We start from the raw sequence: 18,454 nt of genomic DNA, 5'->3' as shown, positions 1-18,454 counted from the left end.
GATCTTGTTTGGGGACTAGGATAGTCTTTGGGGACACAAAAGGAGCGGTACTCTTGCCTCAGATCTGATACTGGCAGCCACCCAGCAGTGCTCTCAGTCTGGACCTGCTGCGTTTACCCTTTCTCCCGAGAATCAGGATAGTGTCATGTCTAGAAGAAGTGTTATAATTTGAAGGCTGTATAGAGCATAAAAATGGTTGCTGTCTGGGGAAGTGAGACTGCACACAATCTCTCTTCTTTTGTATTGTCTTTTGTTCTCTCTTCCTTTTCTTGATTTTTAAAAATGCTCCTGTGTGTATGTATGAATGCATGTACACATGCATACATGTTTATGTGTGGAGGCCAGAGGACAAGCTCAGGTTTCACCTTCAGAAAGGCCACCAGTCTCCTTTGAGATGGGGTCTTTCACTGGCCTGAAGCTTTCCAAGCAGCATCGGCTGACTGGCCAGTGAGCCCCAGGGCGCTCCTGTGTCCACCTCACCAGAGCTTGGATCAGTTTTACAGGTAAGTTATAGTACTCTTTAATGACCAAAATGCACTTTAATATTTACCAGGAGACACCAGCTGTACCATGTACCCAAGAAAGTTTTTTTTTTAAAGAAATTTATGTTCTATGAAAGGGGGACATCAAGGGGCTTTCTTTAGTTCTATGTAATAGTTTTGTTACCAAGGACAGAACTAGCCACATAATTTGCAGGTTCCGGGAAAAAAATGAGAAGACGGGCAAAAAATTGTTTACAACTTAATTTGATCTACATGTGCTAGCTCACACCTGTATTTCCCTGTACTTAGGGGGTGAGTCGGGGCCTTGCTATGATTTTAAGGCTAAGTTGGGCTATGCAGTAACTTTCAGGCTACCCTGAGCTACAAAATGAAAATGTGTCTCAAAAATGCAAACCAAATAAAAAAGTACTATTCGGCAACAGTGAAAGCAGAGCATAGAAGCAAGCACGGGAGGACCTTGCTAATGTGGGCGACACGTCCATGAAGACAGCCGTGCTCAAAGGCGTGTATTCAGGCAGCGTCTCTACTTTTGAACAATGTTTCAGTCATGGTGGAAGTGATCGTTGTAACTTTCCTGTTTCCTTTGATCTTTATAAGGAATCACCAAGGAAACGGACACTGGAGTATTTGCCCAGAAAGATGTCTCAGTAAACTGTTGAATAGTTCTTTCCATGGATGTGGGTATGTAAGCCAAAGAAGCGCTTTCCGGCCCAAGCGGCTTTTGGTCATGGTCTTTATCACAGCAATAGAACTAGGTTAGGATCTGCAAATTTTAACAATTTTGTGTGGTGGAGAAGAGAGGTCAACTTTGGCTGTCACTCCCCAGGAACTGTCTGCCTTGTTTTTGACACAAGGTCTTTCATTGAGGCCTTAGGTTCCTCAATTAGACAAGGCTGGCTGAACAGTGAACTCCAGAGAGTCACCTGCCTCCTCCTCCCCAGTGCTGGGATTACAAGCTTGTATCACTGTGCACAGCTCTTTCACATGGGCTCAAAGGATTGAACTCATGTTGCAAGGCCAGCACTTTACTGACTGAACCATCTGACCAAGATCTTGGTATAACACTTTTTGATCTTCCCCGATTAGTTTTCTAAAAGAGTGACCAGCCATGCTGTTTACCTGGGTTAAAAGCATTTCTAAGGATGAAGGACTTGCCCACTTTCAGACTCCTGAAGACCATACTTGAGTCTGTTTCTTCAGGGGGGAGCCACCCTACTCCTAACCAATACCATTGGCTAATACATAGTTGTTTGTGGGAGATGTAAAGGGAATTTAGATACACTGAGTACTGTATCTACATGTAACTACTAAGGCCCTTTGTAGCACAGACAATATTGTGAGCAGGAGACAGATCAAAGGTAGAGAATTCAAAGGCACAGAGGCCAGGGGCTGCTTTCTCAATAGAGTCAGAAATATTCTGACTTCAAACATGGTCTTTCAAGGTGTTATGCAGGCCTACTTGTCAAATTAGGAACACAGCATTGATTTTGTCTGACAGCTTGTTAGGCCAAATTATAACTCTTAAATATTTATATTTACAACATAGGTCAAGCTTTGCAGACGTTAAGGACAGGGACTGCTAATGTTGATGTTCTTCTGGGGAGATTTAACATTGCCATTCCTGAGGAGAGACTTACATCATGGTCTGGGCCTCCTGAAAGAACTCATCTTCTGACATGGCGCCCTCCTTAATCATCTTTACAGCCACATCGTACTGCCCTTTCCACTTGCCCAGCTGGACCACTCCAAACTGGCCACTTCCCAGCTCCTTCAACAAGGAGATTTCTTCTCGCTTCAGCTCCCAAATTCCTAATGAAGCAAGGCAGACAACAACCCCCAAAGTGACTTCTTCTGCAATGAGCTTTGGTATCCACAAAACTAAGACCAATAAGACATCATTTGAAGTTAATAACTTAAAAAATCCTTAGTGAATTGATACCATGACCACATTACAGGAAAATGATGTTCTCAAAGCAGCTGCTGTTCTTGACAAAAATAGTCAAAATGAAATATTTTGCGCCAACTGGGGGCGTGTCTTGGAAAGAGCCAATGTCAAAAATGTACTTAATGCTCTTAGGTTGGTAAACCATTGTTAGATTTTTTTTTCATATAAAAAAAATGAAACTGTGATTAAGGTGGATGTTATTACCCAAAAGACACTGGGTTGAGAACTGTCTCTAAATAGGGGCAGGCGTAGAATCCAGGAAAAAGAAAAGATAGGTAAGAGATGCTGGAGGTGAATGGCAATGTCTGGGAAGAATAAGCCCTTGAGAGTTGTTTTGCTAAAGCTGGGAAGATTGCAGAGTCAGGTGTGGGGACAGATGGTTTACAAAACTAACTGAAAGAAATAAACTAGACTAAATTTCTCCCTGGTACAGTCTGTGCAGGGACTTCCTTCTTGTCATCCATCATGTGTCAGCTCGGTTTGAATCACATGCAATGGAACCCCAAATGATGGGAAACGGAGTTTAAGAGCCCAAGGGTGTGTCCATACCACTTCCCAGAGCCACAGACACCGGGACCTTGTTGGCCTTAGTTGACACTGGGTGGCGGAGCCGTGTGATCATGCCTGCAATGGAATCAGCAGCATAATGTCACATTAGCATCATACCATGTTACACAGAATCACTTCACACTCCCCCAATAAGCTGAAAATGTGGGGCCTGGGGTGTTATGATGCAGAATGAGAATCAATACTGAGTATTTTCATCGAGTCCTTGCATTCAGTGGCTTGACTCGACAAATTCACTTAATGCAAAAACAAAATCTAAAAGAATCAGTTCCTTTGTGTGAAATTCCATAGGGATTAATTGCTAGATGGAATATTTTGCATAAAATTTTTTTATCATTCATATTTAATTGTCTTTTCCAGTTCTACATTTACATATGCATATAAATAGCACGGAAATCTGACAAAAACTCAAATAGTAAACATATATTTACATATAAAACAAGCAATCTTAAAATTAAATCTATTTCTAAATTATGTTAAATGCTCAAGCCATTTTCATCAACATATAGCTATGGTAAAGTTGGGTTAAAACCATCATGCTTATAGTGTCTTGAAGGAAATCACTCTAAAGAATAAACGATTATTGCTTTAAGCATAGGATGTTTCCTGATCGGAACTACCACATGTGTTTTCCCTTCCTTCCTGTTGAGGTATTTGTTTTCTTTTTAGGAGTGTTCACCAAATGTTTTCAATACCATCTCTTTAATCAGCAGAAATAAATACCAGCATATATAGCGTAAGTTTTTATTTTGCAAAAGCATATAGAAATATATGCATCTTTGTACATATATAAAAATACATACATATGACTTCTAGGTAAGAGAAATTATGATTATTTTAAATGTATTTTGAATCTTATGATTTTTATTAGAAATGTAATGTCTTTGTGATAAAATATTTTAATTAAAAATAAATAAATTAGAAACAAACACCTTTTTGAAATATGTATATGTTCAACTACTGCTGTAATAACAGTTTCTAATTTTTAAATGTTCATAGTCTTTGTCTTAGAAACTAGCAATAGAATCATTCAAGCAAATGTACAGAGTTATGTGTGCAGTGCTATGCAATAAAATATCCGTTAAAATGTAAAATTATCACACATAATCCACTGCTAATCACCAGAGGGCTACTGCAAAATGTAATAGAATTCTATGTAGCTGTTAAAGACATCAAGGTAAGACATGAATATTTGCATGGAAAGTTTTCTAAGGCAGGGTTAGTAAGAAAAATGAATTGAATAGTATGTGGATAATGATCTCATCTCTGTAAAGTATAATGTTTTTGAATATATAATTTTTATAGAACGAATACTAGTATCCATATACAAACGTCATTGACACCATCCTGTACTGAGAGGTTACCCATCCAATGATGCACATTTCTCTAATATTTAAATTTTATAATCAGCTTGCTTTTATGGGCAAGGAAAAAAACCTAGAAATAAAGTTTTGTTAAAACAATTTTCCAGGTGGTGTTGGTGCACACCTTTAATCTCAGCACTCTAGAGGCAAAAGCAGGGGGATCTCTGAGTTTGGATCTTTGAATTTGAGGCCAGCCTGGGCTACAGAGGGAGTTCCAGGACAGCCTGTGCATATGAGAACCCTGTCTGGAAAAACAAAAAACAAAACAAAACAAAACAAAAACAAAAACAGTTTTCCTTTTGGGGTTAGAGAGATGGTTCAGTGGTTAAGAGCATTATACTGCTCTTCCAGGGGACCTGAGTTTGGTTCCCAGTACCCACATCAGGTGGTTCACAACCATCTCTAACTGCAACTCTAGGGGATCTGATGCCCTCTTCTGGCCTCTGTGGGCACTGCACTCATATGCACAACACACACATAATTAAAAATAGATAAAATCTTTTAAAAAAGAATTTTTCTTTTAAGTCGCTCAACTTAGTCAACTTTATTCCTTTTAGGTTTGTGGAGTGTACTATATTATACTTGAGGAGGTATGAGCTACAAATCATAACAGACAGAGATTGATAGCATTTTCCCCTCATTTCTTTGTATCCTATTAATCAAGAATAGTAATTAATATTTAATTTTATTAATTAATTATTAATTAATAATGAAGAGGATCAGTGGTAGCCTAGCAAATTGACATTTACTTGTGAGGGCCCACAAAAGAAAACCTGAAATAAGTTACCTGCTGAATTGTGTTGGTGATAGTGAATGAGCTTCGGAATGGAATCAAAGCAGTAGTTTTCGGCCAGGTATAATTTATTCTCAGCATTAGTATGAACGTGGTAATGTTTGACAGTTCCTTTTTTATCACTAGTAAGGGAGAAAGACAATGTTAGAATGCTCTAAACAATAAAATTTTGATGGAATAATGAGTGAAAATTATTTTGAATCTATTTACAAATTTTGGAGTAAGAAGACAAGGATAATTACTCCGATGGCATCTAATGTTTCTCTGAAAGCATCCATGACAACCAGTAATTATGGAAGAGGGATCCTCTCTGAATTCAGTGTGTCCTTTGTGCGCAGACAAAATTCATGCTCAATAAAATTTCAAGGTACTCATAGCCAACCATGACAACCTGAGTTCAGTTCTACATGGTAGAAAGAGAACTGACTTTTACAAATTTTTCTCTAATTTCCACACATGAATATCTACCAGCACAGCTTAATAATAATAATAATAATAATAATAATAATAATAGCAGCAATATTTTTTGGAAAAAATAATTTCACGTACTGTTTCTCCCTTAGTAACTATAAAAATAGCTGGGTGGTGGTGGCGCACACCTTTAATCCCAGCACTCGGGAGGCAGAGGCAGGCAGATCTCTGTGAGTTCGAGGCCAGCCTGGTCTCCAAAGTGAGTTCCAGGAAAGGCACAAGGCTACACAGAGAAACCCTGTCTTGAAAACAACAACAACAACAAAAAAATAGATTCTACAGAATCTTTCTTTGATGGCTAAGAGCCTTGAAGTTCTTTCGAATTATGTGAGAACATATTCTCTTTTATGATAATAATGGGGAGAAAGCCGTGTGGGCAAAGGTGATTAGGTTATGTGTATTATCACCCTAGAGCTCCTTTGGGAGTGGGGCATGCAGGAAGAAAAGCACAGGAGCATATTTAAATTCCCCAGTCTAGCCCTCCTCTTTCCCAGCAGCAACAATACTATTGTTAGCACCAGTTTACCAGGTGTTTGCTGTGTGCCGGACTGTGCTATGATCCAATAACTACATTAACCATGCTTTCCACATAAAATATTTTCTTCTTTTCCCCCAGTTCTAGAATACTGGCATGAGTTCATGCACACCAGTTCGGGCTCATCAGGAATAATATGCCTATCTTAGATTTTATAGTCCAGTTCTAACACTCACTTGCTACCTCCTCTGGTTTTTATAAAGATTGGATGAGACTGTGGTGTGTGTGTGTGTGTGTGTGTGTGTGTGTGTGTGTGTGTGTGTGTACATGAATTATACTTGCCACACAAGAACAAGTTTATCAGTTAATGAATTGTTCTTATTGTAATACTAACCAAGTTAAAAATGCAATTTAAAAACAAAGAAGAAACGGTATTTCCCTTTGTTGCAAATGGCTGATCTGTTTTTGGTGTCAGTATAAGCTGATGACTATTCATAAAAGAGTTTTGCTTTCCCAGTCCAAACAGATATATCTACAAAAAAATACTGCATCTAAGGTAAGACTCAGGGAAAACTGGAAGAAGGGATCTAAAGACTGAAAGAGCCAGAGGATCAGGGAGTTTGCTGTGAGATGGTGTCTCCTAGGAAAGCCAGACACATAAAGTCTCACAAACATGGCTCTCCAAACATGAGCTGAACAAGGATGACATCAGTGAACGTGGCAAACTGGATGGGGAAAGGCCATGGGCCCTCAATCCTACACAAAGAACTCCAGGAAACCTAGGAGAGCTGCGAGCAGGAGAGGTGCTCCTCCCCAGGGAAGAGCTGCAAGCAGGAGAGGTGCTCCTCCCCAGGGAAGAACTGTGAGCAGGAGAGGTGCTCCTCCCCAGGGAAGAGCACAACAATTGGTTGTCCAATGCCAAATGGTCAACCCTGGAAACATACCTACAAGTAACATATGGACTCAATAGGTTCTAGTTATGAATATATACGCATATACAAATACATATTGCATGCAATAACAATTGATGAAAAAGAGGTCATGAATTTGAAGGAGATCATGGACCAAGGGAGAAATGTAATTAAATTATTGCCTTAAAATTTTTTTAAAAAGGCTATGGCTTTCATTTAATTCCTTATCTATTTGATACTTTTCTACTGGATCGGCTTCAAACATGTATCTGGGGTGATGAAGCTCAAAAGGGAAGACATGTGATATTGCATTTGGCTCTATCCAGAGGGCCACAGCTGTTTTGACACTCAATGAACAGAATGTTCTTAGTTACTGGATTTGTTTCAGGCAGTGACCATGTAAAATCTAGTATACGTGCTTATTAGATCCATGGATTCTGGTACTGGCAAATGCGGTATGGCCATTCAAAATATACCCCATTATTTCTAGTTGGAAGTAGATATTCTGTAAAACAAATCTCAAAATGAAATACCTGCATATCATCTAATTATTACAAATACATACGCATGCTCTGTGGGAAGGGACACATGTCTACACAAGTCATTCAGTCTAGCTGTTAAGAAATATTTCTTTCAAATGGTCCGAATCAATTAAGCATTGGTCTGGCCCCCATCCCCACAACACTGAGGGTTTCACAGACATAAAGAAACATGGCTTCGTTGTTTGTTTGTTGGTGGCCTAGCTTCAGATTGGTCACTTATTCAGTTGCACGGACTGGTCTTTAAGAGCTCCCTTTGAACCCCAGTCTCCTCACCTGTTAAGAGGACCAATAAGAAAAGTTTTCCTGTTTACTCTGGAGGGGCTTTACAAGGAATAAAAGAGGTGCTAGCCCATGGGAAAGTGATTTATAAAACTCTGGAAGGTATGTGCCTGTAATCCCAGCCCTGGGGAGCCAAAGGCGGAAGGCTCGAGAGTTGGAGGCTACATGGTGAGGCTCTGTCTCAAGAAGACCCAGTGTCAGGCTGAAGGCTCTTGCAGCAACACCGTGAGCACTAACTGCTCCTGAACTGGATGTTACTATGTGCCAGACAGTGCCAGACTAATCTAATATGCATATTAAATAATTTCATTCCTAGAACATAAAAATCATTTTTTAAAAACGTAAACCCATTTTTATTTACTAGCACTGTTAAAACATTACATAAAGGACATTCAAGTAGCTAGTAATTATAATGAAAGCCCTTGCATGGCAATCCAAATTCATTGAACTATGGATACTAGCTAAGCTACACAAAATTGTACCACTTTAATGAAGGCTTTTAGTTTATATTTGGCCACCTCAAAGTCATTAGGGTGGTGAAGTTAAATACTGTGGCTTCCTGTTTGATGGACACACAATCTTTGGACAAGGACTGTGGATGTGAATGTGGGAAGTAATTTTAATCATGTGTAACTTGATTTTAATCAGGCCTAACTTGCAGTAACTACTGCAGTTTTATTTAACAACGCCTTGTTGCTTTGAATGCATTTAAGGTCATTATTATGAATCCCTTTCAAATGAGGAAGTTCAGGCCCAGAGCTGTTAAGAAACTTGCTCAACACAATAAATGCTTGAAATGGGAAGAGAAGTTTGACTTTGAACTAGAACTCTTACCTGCAAAGGGCCGCAGTCAGGCGGAAGCTACTCGGAGAACACAGCTCCCTCGGTTGAACCCCACAGGAAAGGCTTACTGAGAACTGGACACTGGGGCAAGCTTCTCAGCTCAGCAGACAGGTTTAGTTTTGATTTGGAAGTGCTATCGCTGTGTTCTATTGTTCTCTTTCTGCTCGGGCCTGACTCCAAGGGGCTCACGCTGCTCTTTCAATAAATGTTTATGGAGGAGTGTTGTGTTCCCAACACTCTGTCACTGTCCGGAGTGGACAGGAGGGGGTCACTCGGAGCACAGCCTTTTCAAAGTAGAGGGTAAGAAGGCAATGGCTAATGGCTATATCCAACACAAATACTTTGATCCCAAATTCCAGAGTTCAAGAGTGGTGTCACATCTCAAAACATGACTAAGCTGTCATTGTTTTCAAACAACAGTCCCAAAGAGGAGAAAAGAAATAAATCTACATTGTACTTACTTCACAGCCTTACTAAATAAGGACACTGTGTACATTCCCATCTGGCTGGAATTTCTAACCATAAATGCTCCTTCTTTGCCCTGAAAAAGAGAAATAATTTTCATTACTTTTGAAAATGATTTTTATGTAGGCAGTAAGGAAAAAACATTTTTAGATCCACTTTAAATGCCACCCAAGGAACAGGTTACCCAACAGTTGGCACAGAAGGGTCATCCCACAGCTTAGCCTGTTTCCTTTTCTCACTCAGTTCTCTCCTCCTCTTCCTCCTTTCCCCCTCCCTTCCTGCCTTCTTCTATTTTTCTTTTTTGGTGCTGGGGATAGAACCCAGGGCCCTACCTTTGCTAAGCAAATGCTCTACCATTGAGTTTTATCCTCACCCACATCAGTATCTTTCTAGATCCATCCATCCTATGTGAACTCTTCTTCTCTAGATAAATTTGCAACTCTCTAAAATTTTTGTTTTATTTTATACTTATGGAAGCTTAATGTTTCCCTGTTTGAGAAATAAAATTTGGGAACACACACACACACACACACACACACACACACACACACACACCACTATAATCATATTCTGGAAATGTGTGAGAAAATTAGCAATGAAGAATATTTTGTTAAAGTTGTACCCTTTATTTGTCTTTTGCAAGGATTTATTCCAATTTTAACCAGGGCCAGGTTCATAAAGAGCCTGTGGATATAATAATAATATAATAATAAACTGTGGATATAACAACTTGCCAAGTAATCTATCTCATTTTGTTGAGCACATCTCAAAATGTAATTTGTGTATATAGTGTTTTATTAGATTGAATTGTACCAAAGTACCTATTGCATAGATCAAAAGAATTTAGTATAGGTAAGTTCATACCAATTACAAATAAAATCAAATAAATTAATTCCATATCACATCTGATATGCTCTGGTTTAGGTGCTAATGAGCAGTGAAAACTAGCTGAGGAAAATAATTACATTGATAATCCACATTAAGCCATTTTGGGGGGGGGCTTAGGGTATATAGCCCAATAGTAGAGAGTGTGTGTATTGGCTTGAATGAGTATGGTCCCCATAGGCTCATATATTCGAACGCTTAGTCCCCATGTGGAGGACTGTTTGGGAAGGATTAGGAGATATGGCCTTGTTTGAGGGGGTGCGTCGCTGGGTTTGGGGAGTTCAGGTTTCAAAAGTCTACACCATTCCAGTTGGCTCTTGGTCTGATGGTTGTTATCTTAACATGTAAGCTCTTAGCAACTGCTCCAGCATCATGCCTGCCTGCCTGCTGCCATCTTCTCCACCAAGATAGTCATGGATTAACCCTCTGAAACTGTAAGCAAGACCCCAATAAACTCTTATATTAGTTGCCTTGGTCATGGTGTCTCTTTACAGCAAGAGAAAGTAACTAAGACAGCATGCCTGGCATATGCTAGCATATGGGTTCCATCCCCAGTCCTCAAAAATGGAATCATCTCTCCTATTTGTGATTCTGTGATATCTCCTCCCACCTTGAGTTTGGGATGGGTCATGTAACTCAAAGGGTGGACAACCAATGCCGTAATGAGTTGAAATATTAGCTAGATAGTGTTTCTCAGAGAAATGCATTCACCCCTGAGCCCAGTCACAGATAGATATTCTTGGGTTGAAGGTGTAGTCTAGGTCTAGGGGTAGGAATGCATGCTTACATGCAAACACACACACACACACACACAGAGAGAGAGAGAGAGAGAGAGAGAGAGAGAGAGAGAGAGAGAGAGAGAGAGAGAGAGAGAGAGAGATTCTTTGAGGTGAGGAAAGGAAGTGTCTTTACCTTTTGTCTCAGTAACTGCTCGGATTGTGACCTGGAAATATTCCCAGCAAACCAGCTGCAAAAGAATTGTGGATTTGAGAATTGATAATCTTTCAATTATACCACTTGTCCTTCAACTTTTGAGTCTGCAAAATGAGGCATCGGCCTATATCATGGATTTTCAAATATAATTATTGGACAGCATTACCTGAGGATAGTTTCAAAACCCAGCTTCTTAGTCTCCATCGTCCAATCTATTTCTGGGATGAAGCCTGCATTATATCAAGTTGTGAATAGGCTGCTAGAGTCCTTCTAGGTGACTTCTAAGTGAGCCTACATTTCACATTTTGAATGAGGACCAGAGATTAGACCAATGACGATCCAATGGGAAAGCCAGGGTGGCTAAGGATAAACACTCTTGTCTTTCAACCCCATCATTTTATTTTAATAACCCGGTAGGAGCACATTTTATATCAACTATTTTCAAAGCAAATGCTTTTAATCTTTTTTCTTTAGAGCAGGAAGAGATAAACATCTAAGATGATATCCAGACAGGAGGGAAAGATATGTGGGAAAGCCAAGTAGAATTCTTTTCCTTAAAAAAAAATAACCTTTGCTCTTTTAATTAATGAGCCAAGAACATCATGTCTTACTTTGTATGTGAAGCTCAATAAAAAAAATTTGTGTCTCATGTGAGGTTAGCTATGTCTGTGGCCCTCTAGCTTGGGCTAAAATGTCATGCAGGGGAATAAGTAAGGGTATGAGGTACAATGGGGCATGGGTTTGGGGAAGCAGGAAGAACTGACTAGAAGGTAACACCTGGAAAGGAAGGAAGTGCAGAAGAAGAGTGCAGGTGGGCGTGAAGGCTTGTGGGAGGAAAGCAAGGCCGAAGGTGTCTTCCCAAATGAATGGGTATTCTGTATGGTATCTATATTGGTGGACAAAGGGAATAACAGCAGTTCAATAAAGTGGGAAGGTTCTCAGACAAGCCAATTTGGAGATCTGAGTTCTAGAAAGAACTACCTCATATGTAGTTGACTTTGAACAAGCCTCTTAGCCTGTTTCACCATAGACTTTTCCATCTGTGAAATTGGGATTTTTATCTCTCCTGATTTGCTGTGAGAAATGTGATGACCCAAAGCAAGCTGGGGAGGAGATGGTTTATTTCAGCTTTCAGGTTACAGTCCCTCATTGAGGGAAACCAAAGTAGGAACTCAAGGCAGAAGCTTGGAGCAAAAGCCAGTGGAGGAGCACTGCGTACTGGCTAGCTTCTGCTGGCTTGCTCAGCTAGCTTTCCTATATGACTTATGCCCATTGCCTAGAGACGGTAGAGTCGATAGTGGACTGGCCCTCCACCTCAATTAGCAATTAAGAAAATGCCAGCCGGAGGGCAATTTCTCAGATGAGGCTCTATCGTCCCAGGTGTGTCAAGTTGACAACCAAGATCGGCTATCACAGAGCTGATCTTGAACAGCCTTTTTTAACTCTACCCTTATACATATTGTATAATTAATACTTGAGGTATTAATGATGTTTTTTTAAACTCACATTTCAATATAATATCAGCTAAATCAAAAGGCCATCTAGAAAACATGATATAGAATGCAGCTTCTTAAAACATGGACTGGGACCCTCATGTGGGACTGAATAACTGAATGTGAGGGTTCACAAAAATGGTGATAGTAAAAGCCTGAAAGTGTAGCAACCAAATTTAATTTAAAACTAAACATGTAATAAATCAGGTATTTCTGCTCACCTGTGTTGCATCACACAACTTCACTGCATCCTTGTTCTGAACACATAATATGCATACTTTGCAATGGGCATCTCATCACACACAACACCAATAAATGCTGTCTGAAACAGCACAGCCCAGAGTCAAGGCGACTTACTGTGTTTTATGAATCACAGTATTTGTACTATACCTGCAAAGTTTTCTGCTCTCATGGAAACATAATGGTTTAATTACTGAAAACAAAGATTTAATCTTTTCCTACCATTGCTTCTCAGCATGTATCAAATCGGTATATACATATATTTTATTTATTTATATTTTATGTATGAGTGCTCTGCACGGATACCTGCATGCCAGAAGAGGCATCTGACCCTATTATAGATGGTTGTGAGCCACCATGTGGTTGCTGGGAATTGAACTCAGGACCTCTGGAAGAGCAGCCAGTGCTCTTAACTGATGAGCCATTTCTCAAGCCCAAACTGGTATATATTTGCATTGTATTTTATTGGAGTGTTTCATCCTAACAATTGCCATTTGAGCTGTTTACTGGAGTTTCGTTTTAAAAATTATTCAGTGAATTTTGGTTTAGCATTAGAGCAGACTTTCCACTTCCGTAGGCACTAGGCATGTAAGTGGTGCACATACATGCAGGTAAAATACCCATACACATAAATAAGATAATACAAAAATATTTTTAAAAATCCCAATCAACTCCATAAAAAGTTGAAGATGCTCTTCCTTCACTATCTGATATTCAGCAAAGGTCTAATTCTTTATGTAATATAAACAAGCAAATTTGCTTTCATCATTAATAAATGGCATGTATACACATATGTATATGAATGGTTTTAAAATAAAATTCTTTATGATTTATTGTCAGTAAAAGTTTGATTTCTATACTTATTTTATAACTCTCTATATACCTGGGGGAATCACAAAAATTTCTCTGGTTAAAAAAAAGACTGTGAGCAGAAAAGTTTTAAAAGCCTTGATCTGGGCTATATACCTATGGGTAGATAGAAGAAAGAAAGGATCAGGAAGAAATACATGGACTTGGACATGAAAGGTGAGATGGTATATATACTGCATTGTCCTAGTTAGCCTTAGCATAGCCTAGAGTCAGTCACCTGAGAAAATGTCTCGATTGAATGATTGCTCAGATCAGACTGTCCTGTGGACATACATGTGAGAATTGTCTTAGTTGTTCATTGATATAGGAAGAGTGGCACCATTTCCTGGTCAAGTGGTCCTGGGCTGTATGAGAAAGCTAGGCAAGCAGGAGCCTGTGAGCAAGCCACCCAGCAGTATTTCCCCATGGTTTCTGCTGTGCTTCCTTGGCTGTGAGAGAGTTCCCTGGCGGGGGGTAATGCTGCGTGGAATAGCGAGCAGTCCTGCCTTCAAACTCCTGCTCAAGCTCCTGCCCTGATTTCCCGCAGTGACATAAGCCGACTAAACTCTTTCCTCCCTTAAGTTGCTTTGCTCAGTGTTTCATCACAACAACGGAAAGCAAACTAGAACACGCCCCTTCCTAAACCTTCGCCTGAATAAACTTGTTACTTGCGCCTTTATTTTGCTGGACCCTGGCTCTGCCTCATTTTTAAAATTTCGTATTCCGTGTCAAAACAGCAGGGGCCCAGCTCTAGTCCTGACATGATTTTCCATCTAAATCTAAGTGCTCCCATCTTTATTTGAATGAAGTAGAATTGCTCATGCAATTATGACTGTAAGACAAATGATCCAGTGACAGTAGCGCCGACAGTAGAGGAAGTAGGGGGTGTCAAGTGAGATGTGGGGTCATACAGCCATGTAAGTCTTGAGTTCCCTTTCAGAGATCTTTGATTTCTGTAGAAGATGGGGTTTTCATGGTAATTTCCACAATGTGTAAACCTTGACAATTTCAATATTTGACCCCCTCTTGGAGACAGGAATTGGAACAGAAATCCCAGAGGGACGCTGCTTACTGGCTTGCTTTCCATTGGCTTTCTGCTTTCTTACAGCACTCAGAACCACTTGCTTAGGGATGGCACTGTCCACAGTGGGCTGGAATGGACCCTCCCACTTATCAATCATCAATCAAGAAAATGCCCCACAGACACGCCCACAGGCCACTTGGATGGTGGCCATTCTTTGATTGACGTTTTCTCTTCCCAGCTGACTCTTGGTTTCCATCAAGTTGATAGTTAAAGTTAACTATTAAAGAAGGCTAGAATGTAGAAAAGAGATAGCACTACAAAAGAACGGAGGATATACCACATCTTCTCTAATGTGACAGGTATGCTTAGAACTAGGGTGGATTACAGGTAGAAGAGGATACATGCAGGTCCGTTGTAAAAGCTCTCACTTCATGTGTAACCAATAAATCAATAATAGCAGTCACTCAAAAGAGAACATACGTATGCAGAATCCTAGTGTCCATATGAATTCCAAAACTTTCTAAAGTCCTTTGAATATTGAGTGTCTGCAAAATACAGTATGCTATATTATTCTCATCTTTCTTTAATGCAAATCTCTAAGTCTAGGAGACAACAATGTCAACATTTATAGAATGACAGAAAACGCTGAATTTTAGAAAGAAGCTTAATGGTCCTTAGGCCTTACAAGGACACAATTAGCGTGACCACCCATTCTCATTTTCCCAGAACAGATTAATTTATGCCATTGTCTATTGGAATTTGTCTCTCTGTTAGGGATCTCAACTTGGATGCCAAATAATAAGGTCATTCTGTGAATAAGAGTCTATGAACATAAATGCTGTTGTGTTGAGTACTGCTGTGTGCCATAGGCACATCGTACCAAATGCCTCAGTGAGAACTTTCAAACATTACCTTGATTAGAGGGCTCCAACAAATAAATAAGGAGCACAAACATTATATTCTTTATATAGGGAATGAAAACACTAGCATGGGATAAATCTAATGAATATATGTAGCAGATTTAGATGGTCTAGACTGGGGAAAATATCTTCATTGATAATTGATAACCGAGTTCATTGGCACTTGCCATTTAGAAAAATGGCTCAGAGCCTCACATGAATTTACCCATGTGAACACAGCCTGCTGAAGAAGCCTGAGAAATCTGTTCTAATGCCTCCAAGGAATCAAATAAAAACGTCTAATTTTACTTTTAGAAGGACATATAAGATTTTCAACACTCACTCATAATCATCCAGATTTTCCTCTTCTTCAGATGAACTTGAATCAGGGAATCCCCTTAAGAAGAGTCCAGAAACAACATGAATGCCAAACAAACAAGCCAACCAAGAAACAAATTCAAGTGCCTTTATCCACATATACAAAACTAAGTTTCTGCTAAGTTTCCCCTTTGCACTGGGGAAGGGGTCAGCGTAATGAAACAGCAAGTCACTCGCGAGCTGAATTTATGCTTCTAGGAACTCAGGGGGCTTAGATTCTTTTGGAAGAGCGACCTTATGAAACATGAAGATTCCTTCAAAAAATGGTTACAGTATGAAGTTTAAAAAGTTGGCTGCGCCTGGAGAGACGGCTGAGTGGTTAAGAGCACTTCCCTGCTCTTGCCGGAGGCTTTGGTTCAGTTCTCAGCACCCACATGGCCGCTCACAACTATCTATAACTCCAATTCTTAGGGACCCAGTGCCCTCTTCTGACCTCTGTGAACACCACACATATGTGGCGAACTTACATGCAGCCCAAACACTCCTATACATTAAAATAAAAAAATAAAATGGAATAATATTTTTTAAATATTGGTGATGTGTGTAGAGCTATTCTTAGGGAAGAATTATTTATTCCACATTGCTTTTTCTCTTGTTAGAGATGCCTGAGCCAGTGTACCATAACACCAGAGTACATAATGAGTGATGAGTAGGGATAATCAGTGTGAGGAATTTTAACCAACAAACCCTCAATGAGATTCACCTATGTGTTCAGAGGCAAACTATATGGACATTTTTTGGATTTTATTTACTTTGCATGTAAAACCTCATTGTAAACTTACTTCAAATTTGGTTAGTTTCCCTGCAAACAGAAGTACATTTTGCGCATAAAGTAGTATCTAGACTGGATTTACCATGACATCTTTGAGGTGTTGTGATATACAATATTTCTTTCCACTTGGTTACTGGCGGCGACGTCTTCCTCACTGCAAATAAGGATTTATGGTTAGTGTGGTGAATGTGAAAGCTCCTGGAATGCAGCCATGTCTTCTGACGCTTCGCCAAGGCTGATGAACAGATTACAACAGCAGTAAGAGTGGAGAAGTTGGAATGTTGCAGGTCCAGAACCTGATTTTGATTTCTCTACCTCAGGTTATCTTTAGCTCTCTTAGAGAGTTAGCCCTTCCTTGTTCACCTCTGTGTATGACCTAACATCCTTGTGACTGACAGTCAAACTTTTTGCAATGTATTTACTTAACAGATCGCTGAAAAAATGAAATAAAGGGAGGAGGCCATGACTACTCCTAAAATATGGAGAAGACTGTTATTGTAGATATAAGGGAGAAGGCAGGCAGAGGGAAGAGTCGAGGCTGAACGTGGCCGGCAGACTAAACTGGAACCATAAGAGGAGAGAGGGGAAGGGAGATAAGAGATGAAAAACCGCCGGGCGGTGGTGGCACACGCCTTTAATCCCAGCATTCGGGAGGCAGAGCCAGGCGGATCTCTGTGAGTTCGAGGCCAGCCACGTGAGTTCCAGGAAAGGCGCAAAGCTACACAGGGAAACCCTGTCTCGAAAAACAAAAAAAAAAAAAAAAAAAGAGAGAGAGATGAAAAACCAACCAAGAGAGGTATACCCAAAATGGCTGCATTATATAGGAAAGAGAAGCTGTGGGAAGGGAAGCAGAAGCTTCTCCCAGGGCGGGCGAGCTTTAGGGTAGGAGGCAGTGTTGGGAGGAGCCACAGGTACTGAGTGACGCTGGGAGAGCTGGCCAATACCTGCTGTCTGCTTTGGTATGTTAGTAGGCACCTCAGTTAGCCGTTTGTCTGGGTTTCTTTGACACCTAATAACCACTAGCTTCCACAAACCTCAAAGATAAATTGTCATTAGGTAATGTGAGAACCAAAGTTAAATGCTGGAGGCTATTTATGTTTTCACTCTCCTAAACGAGTTTGTTTGATCCATATACACCTGCACTGGATGTGCTTGATCAAGTGTGGATGGGAGGTATATGGGCAGGAAAACATCAGAATCTATGCTTGCTCCTGATTGGATGTACGTGGAAAGGGGAGGAGAGGAAGGGAGTGGGCAGGAAATACATCAGAATGTACGCTTGCTCCTGATTGGATGTAGGAGGAAGGGGGAGGAGAGGAAGGGAGTGGGCAGGAAATATGTAAGGATATATGCTTTCCCCTGATTGGGCCTGATGGGAAATACGGTGACTTTGTGGGGGTGCCATTTTAAGCCCCTACAAGGTGTGACTTGTGGCCATTTTCTGGGAACTCAAAGATGGACCTGGCCAGAGAGTCCATCAACCTGACGAATATTTATTAAAGCTTGCTTCACATTTGGTTTTAAACTGTAGTACTGGTCTTATGCTCCCTCCACCTGTGGGACCGACAGTAACATCTGAGGCCTGGAACACAGGCGTCCCCCCTTTGCTACAGTCCCCTCTCTGATGGTTCCACCTGTGTATTTGAAAAATGCTTTGCTTTATGACTCTCTTTGCTCTGTTTCTAAACATCCTCTTGAGCCAGGCATAGTGGTGCACGTCTTTAATCTCAGCTCTTGGAGGGAAAGGCAGGCAGATCTCTGTGAGTTTGAGACCAGGCTGGTCTAAAGAGTGAATTCCAAGACAGCCAGGGCTGTTACACAGA

The 18,454-nt window shown here is 40.3% G+C and overlaps 1 protein-coding gene across 1 annotated transcript in view; it reads right to left on the bottom strand.

Moving 5' to 3' along the window:
* The window catches only part of Bmx (BMX non-receptor tyrosine kinase), a 58,358-nt gene that overhangs the window by 12,868 nt on the left and 27,036 nt on the right, over nt 1-18,454 (bottom strand). Inside the window, exons 9-15 of the mRNA XM_059250313.1 lie at nt 16,714-16,785; nt 15,825-15,878; nt 10,956-11,010; nt 9,155-9,234; nt 5,167-5,294; nt 2,998-3,072; nt 2,141-2,312 (exon numbers count right to left, since the gene is read on the bottom strand). Of these exons, the coding sequence (XP_059106296.1) occupies nt 2,141-2,312; nt 2,998-3,072; nt 5,167-5,294; nt 9,155-9,234; nt 10,956-11,010; nt 15,825-15,878; nt 16,714-16,785 (636 nt within the window). The remainder of the gene's footprint in view (nt 1-2,140; nt 2,313-2,997; nt 3,073-5,166; nt 5,295-9,154; nt 9,235-10,955; nt 11,011-15,824; nt 15,879-16,713; nt 16,786-18,454) is intronic.

This window comes from Peromyscus eremicus, chromosome X (assembly GCF_949786415.1).
Source record: "Peromyscus eremicus chromosome X, PerEre_H2_v1, whole genome shotgun sequence".
Classification (NCBI taxonomy): Eukaryota; Metazoa; Chordata; class Mammalia; order Rodentia; family Cricetidae; genus Peromyscus; species Peromyscus eremicus.
The sequence above is the reverse complement of the archived record's forward strand: the minus strand, read 5'-3'. Positions and strand labels throughout refer to the sequence as shown.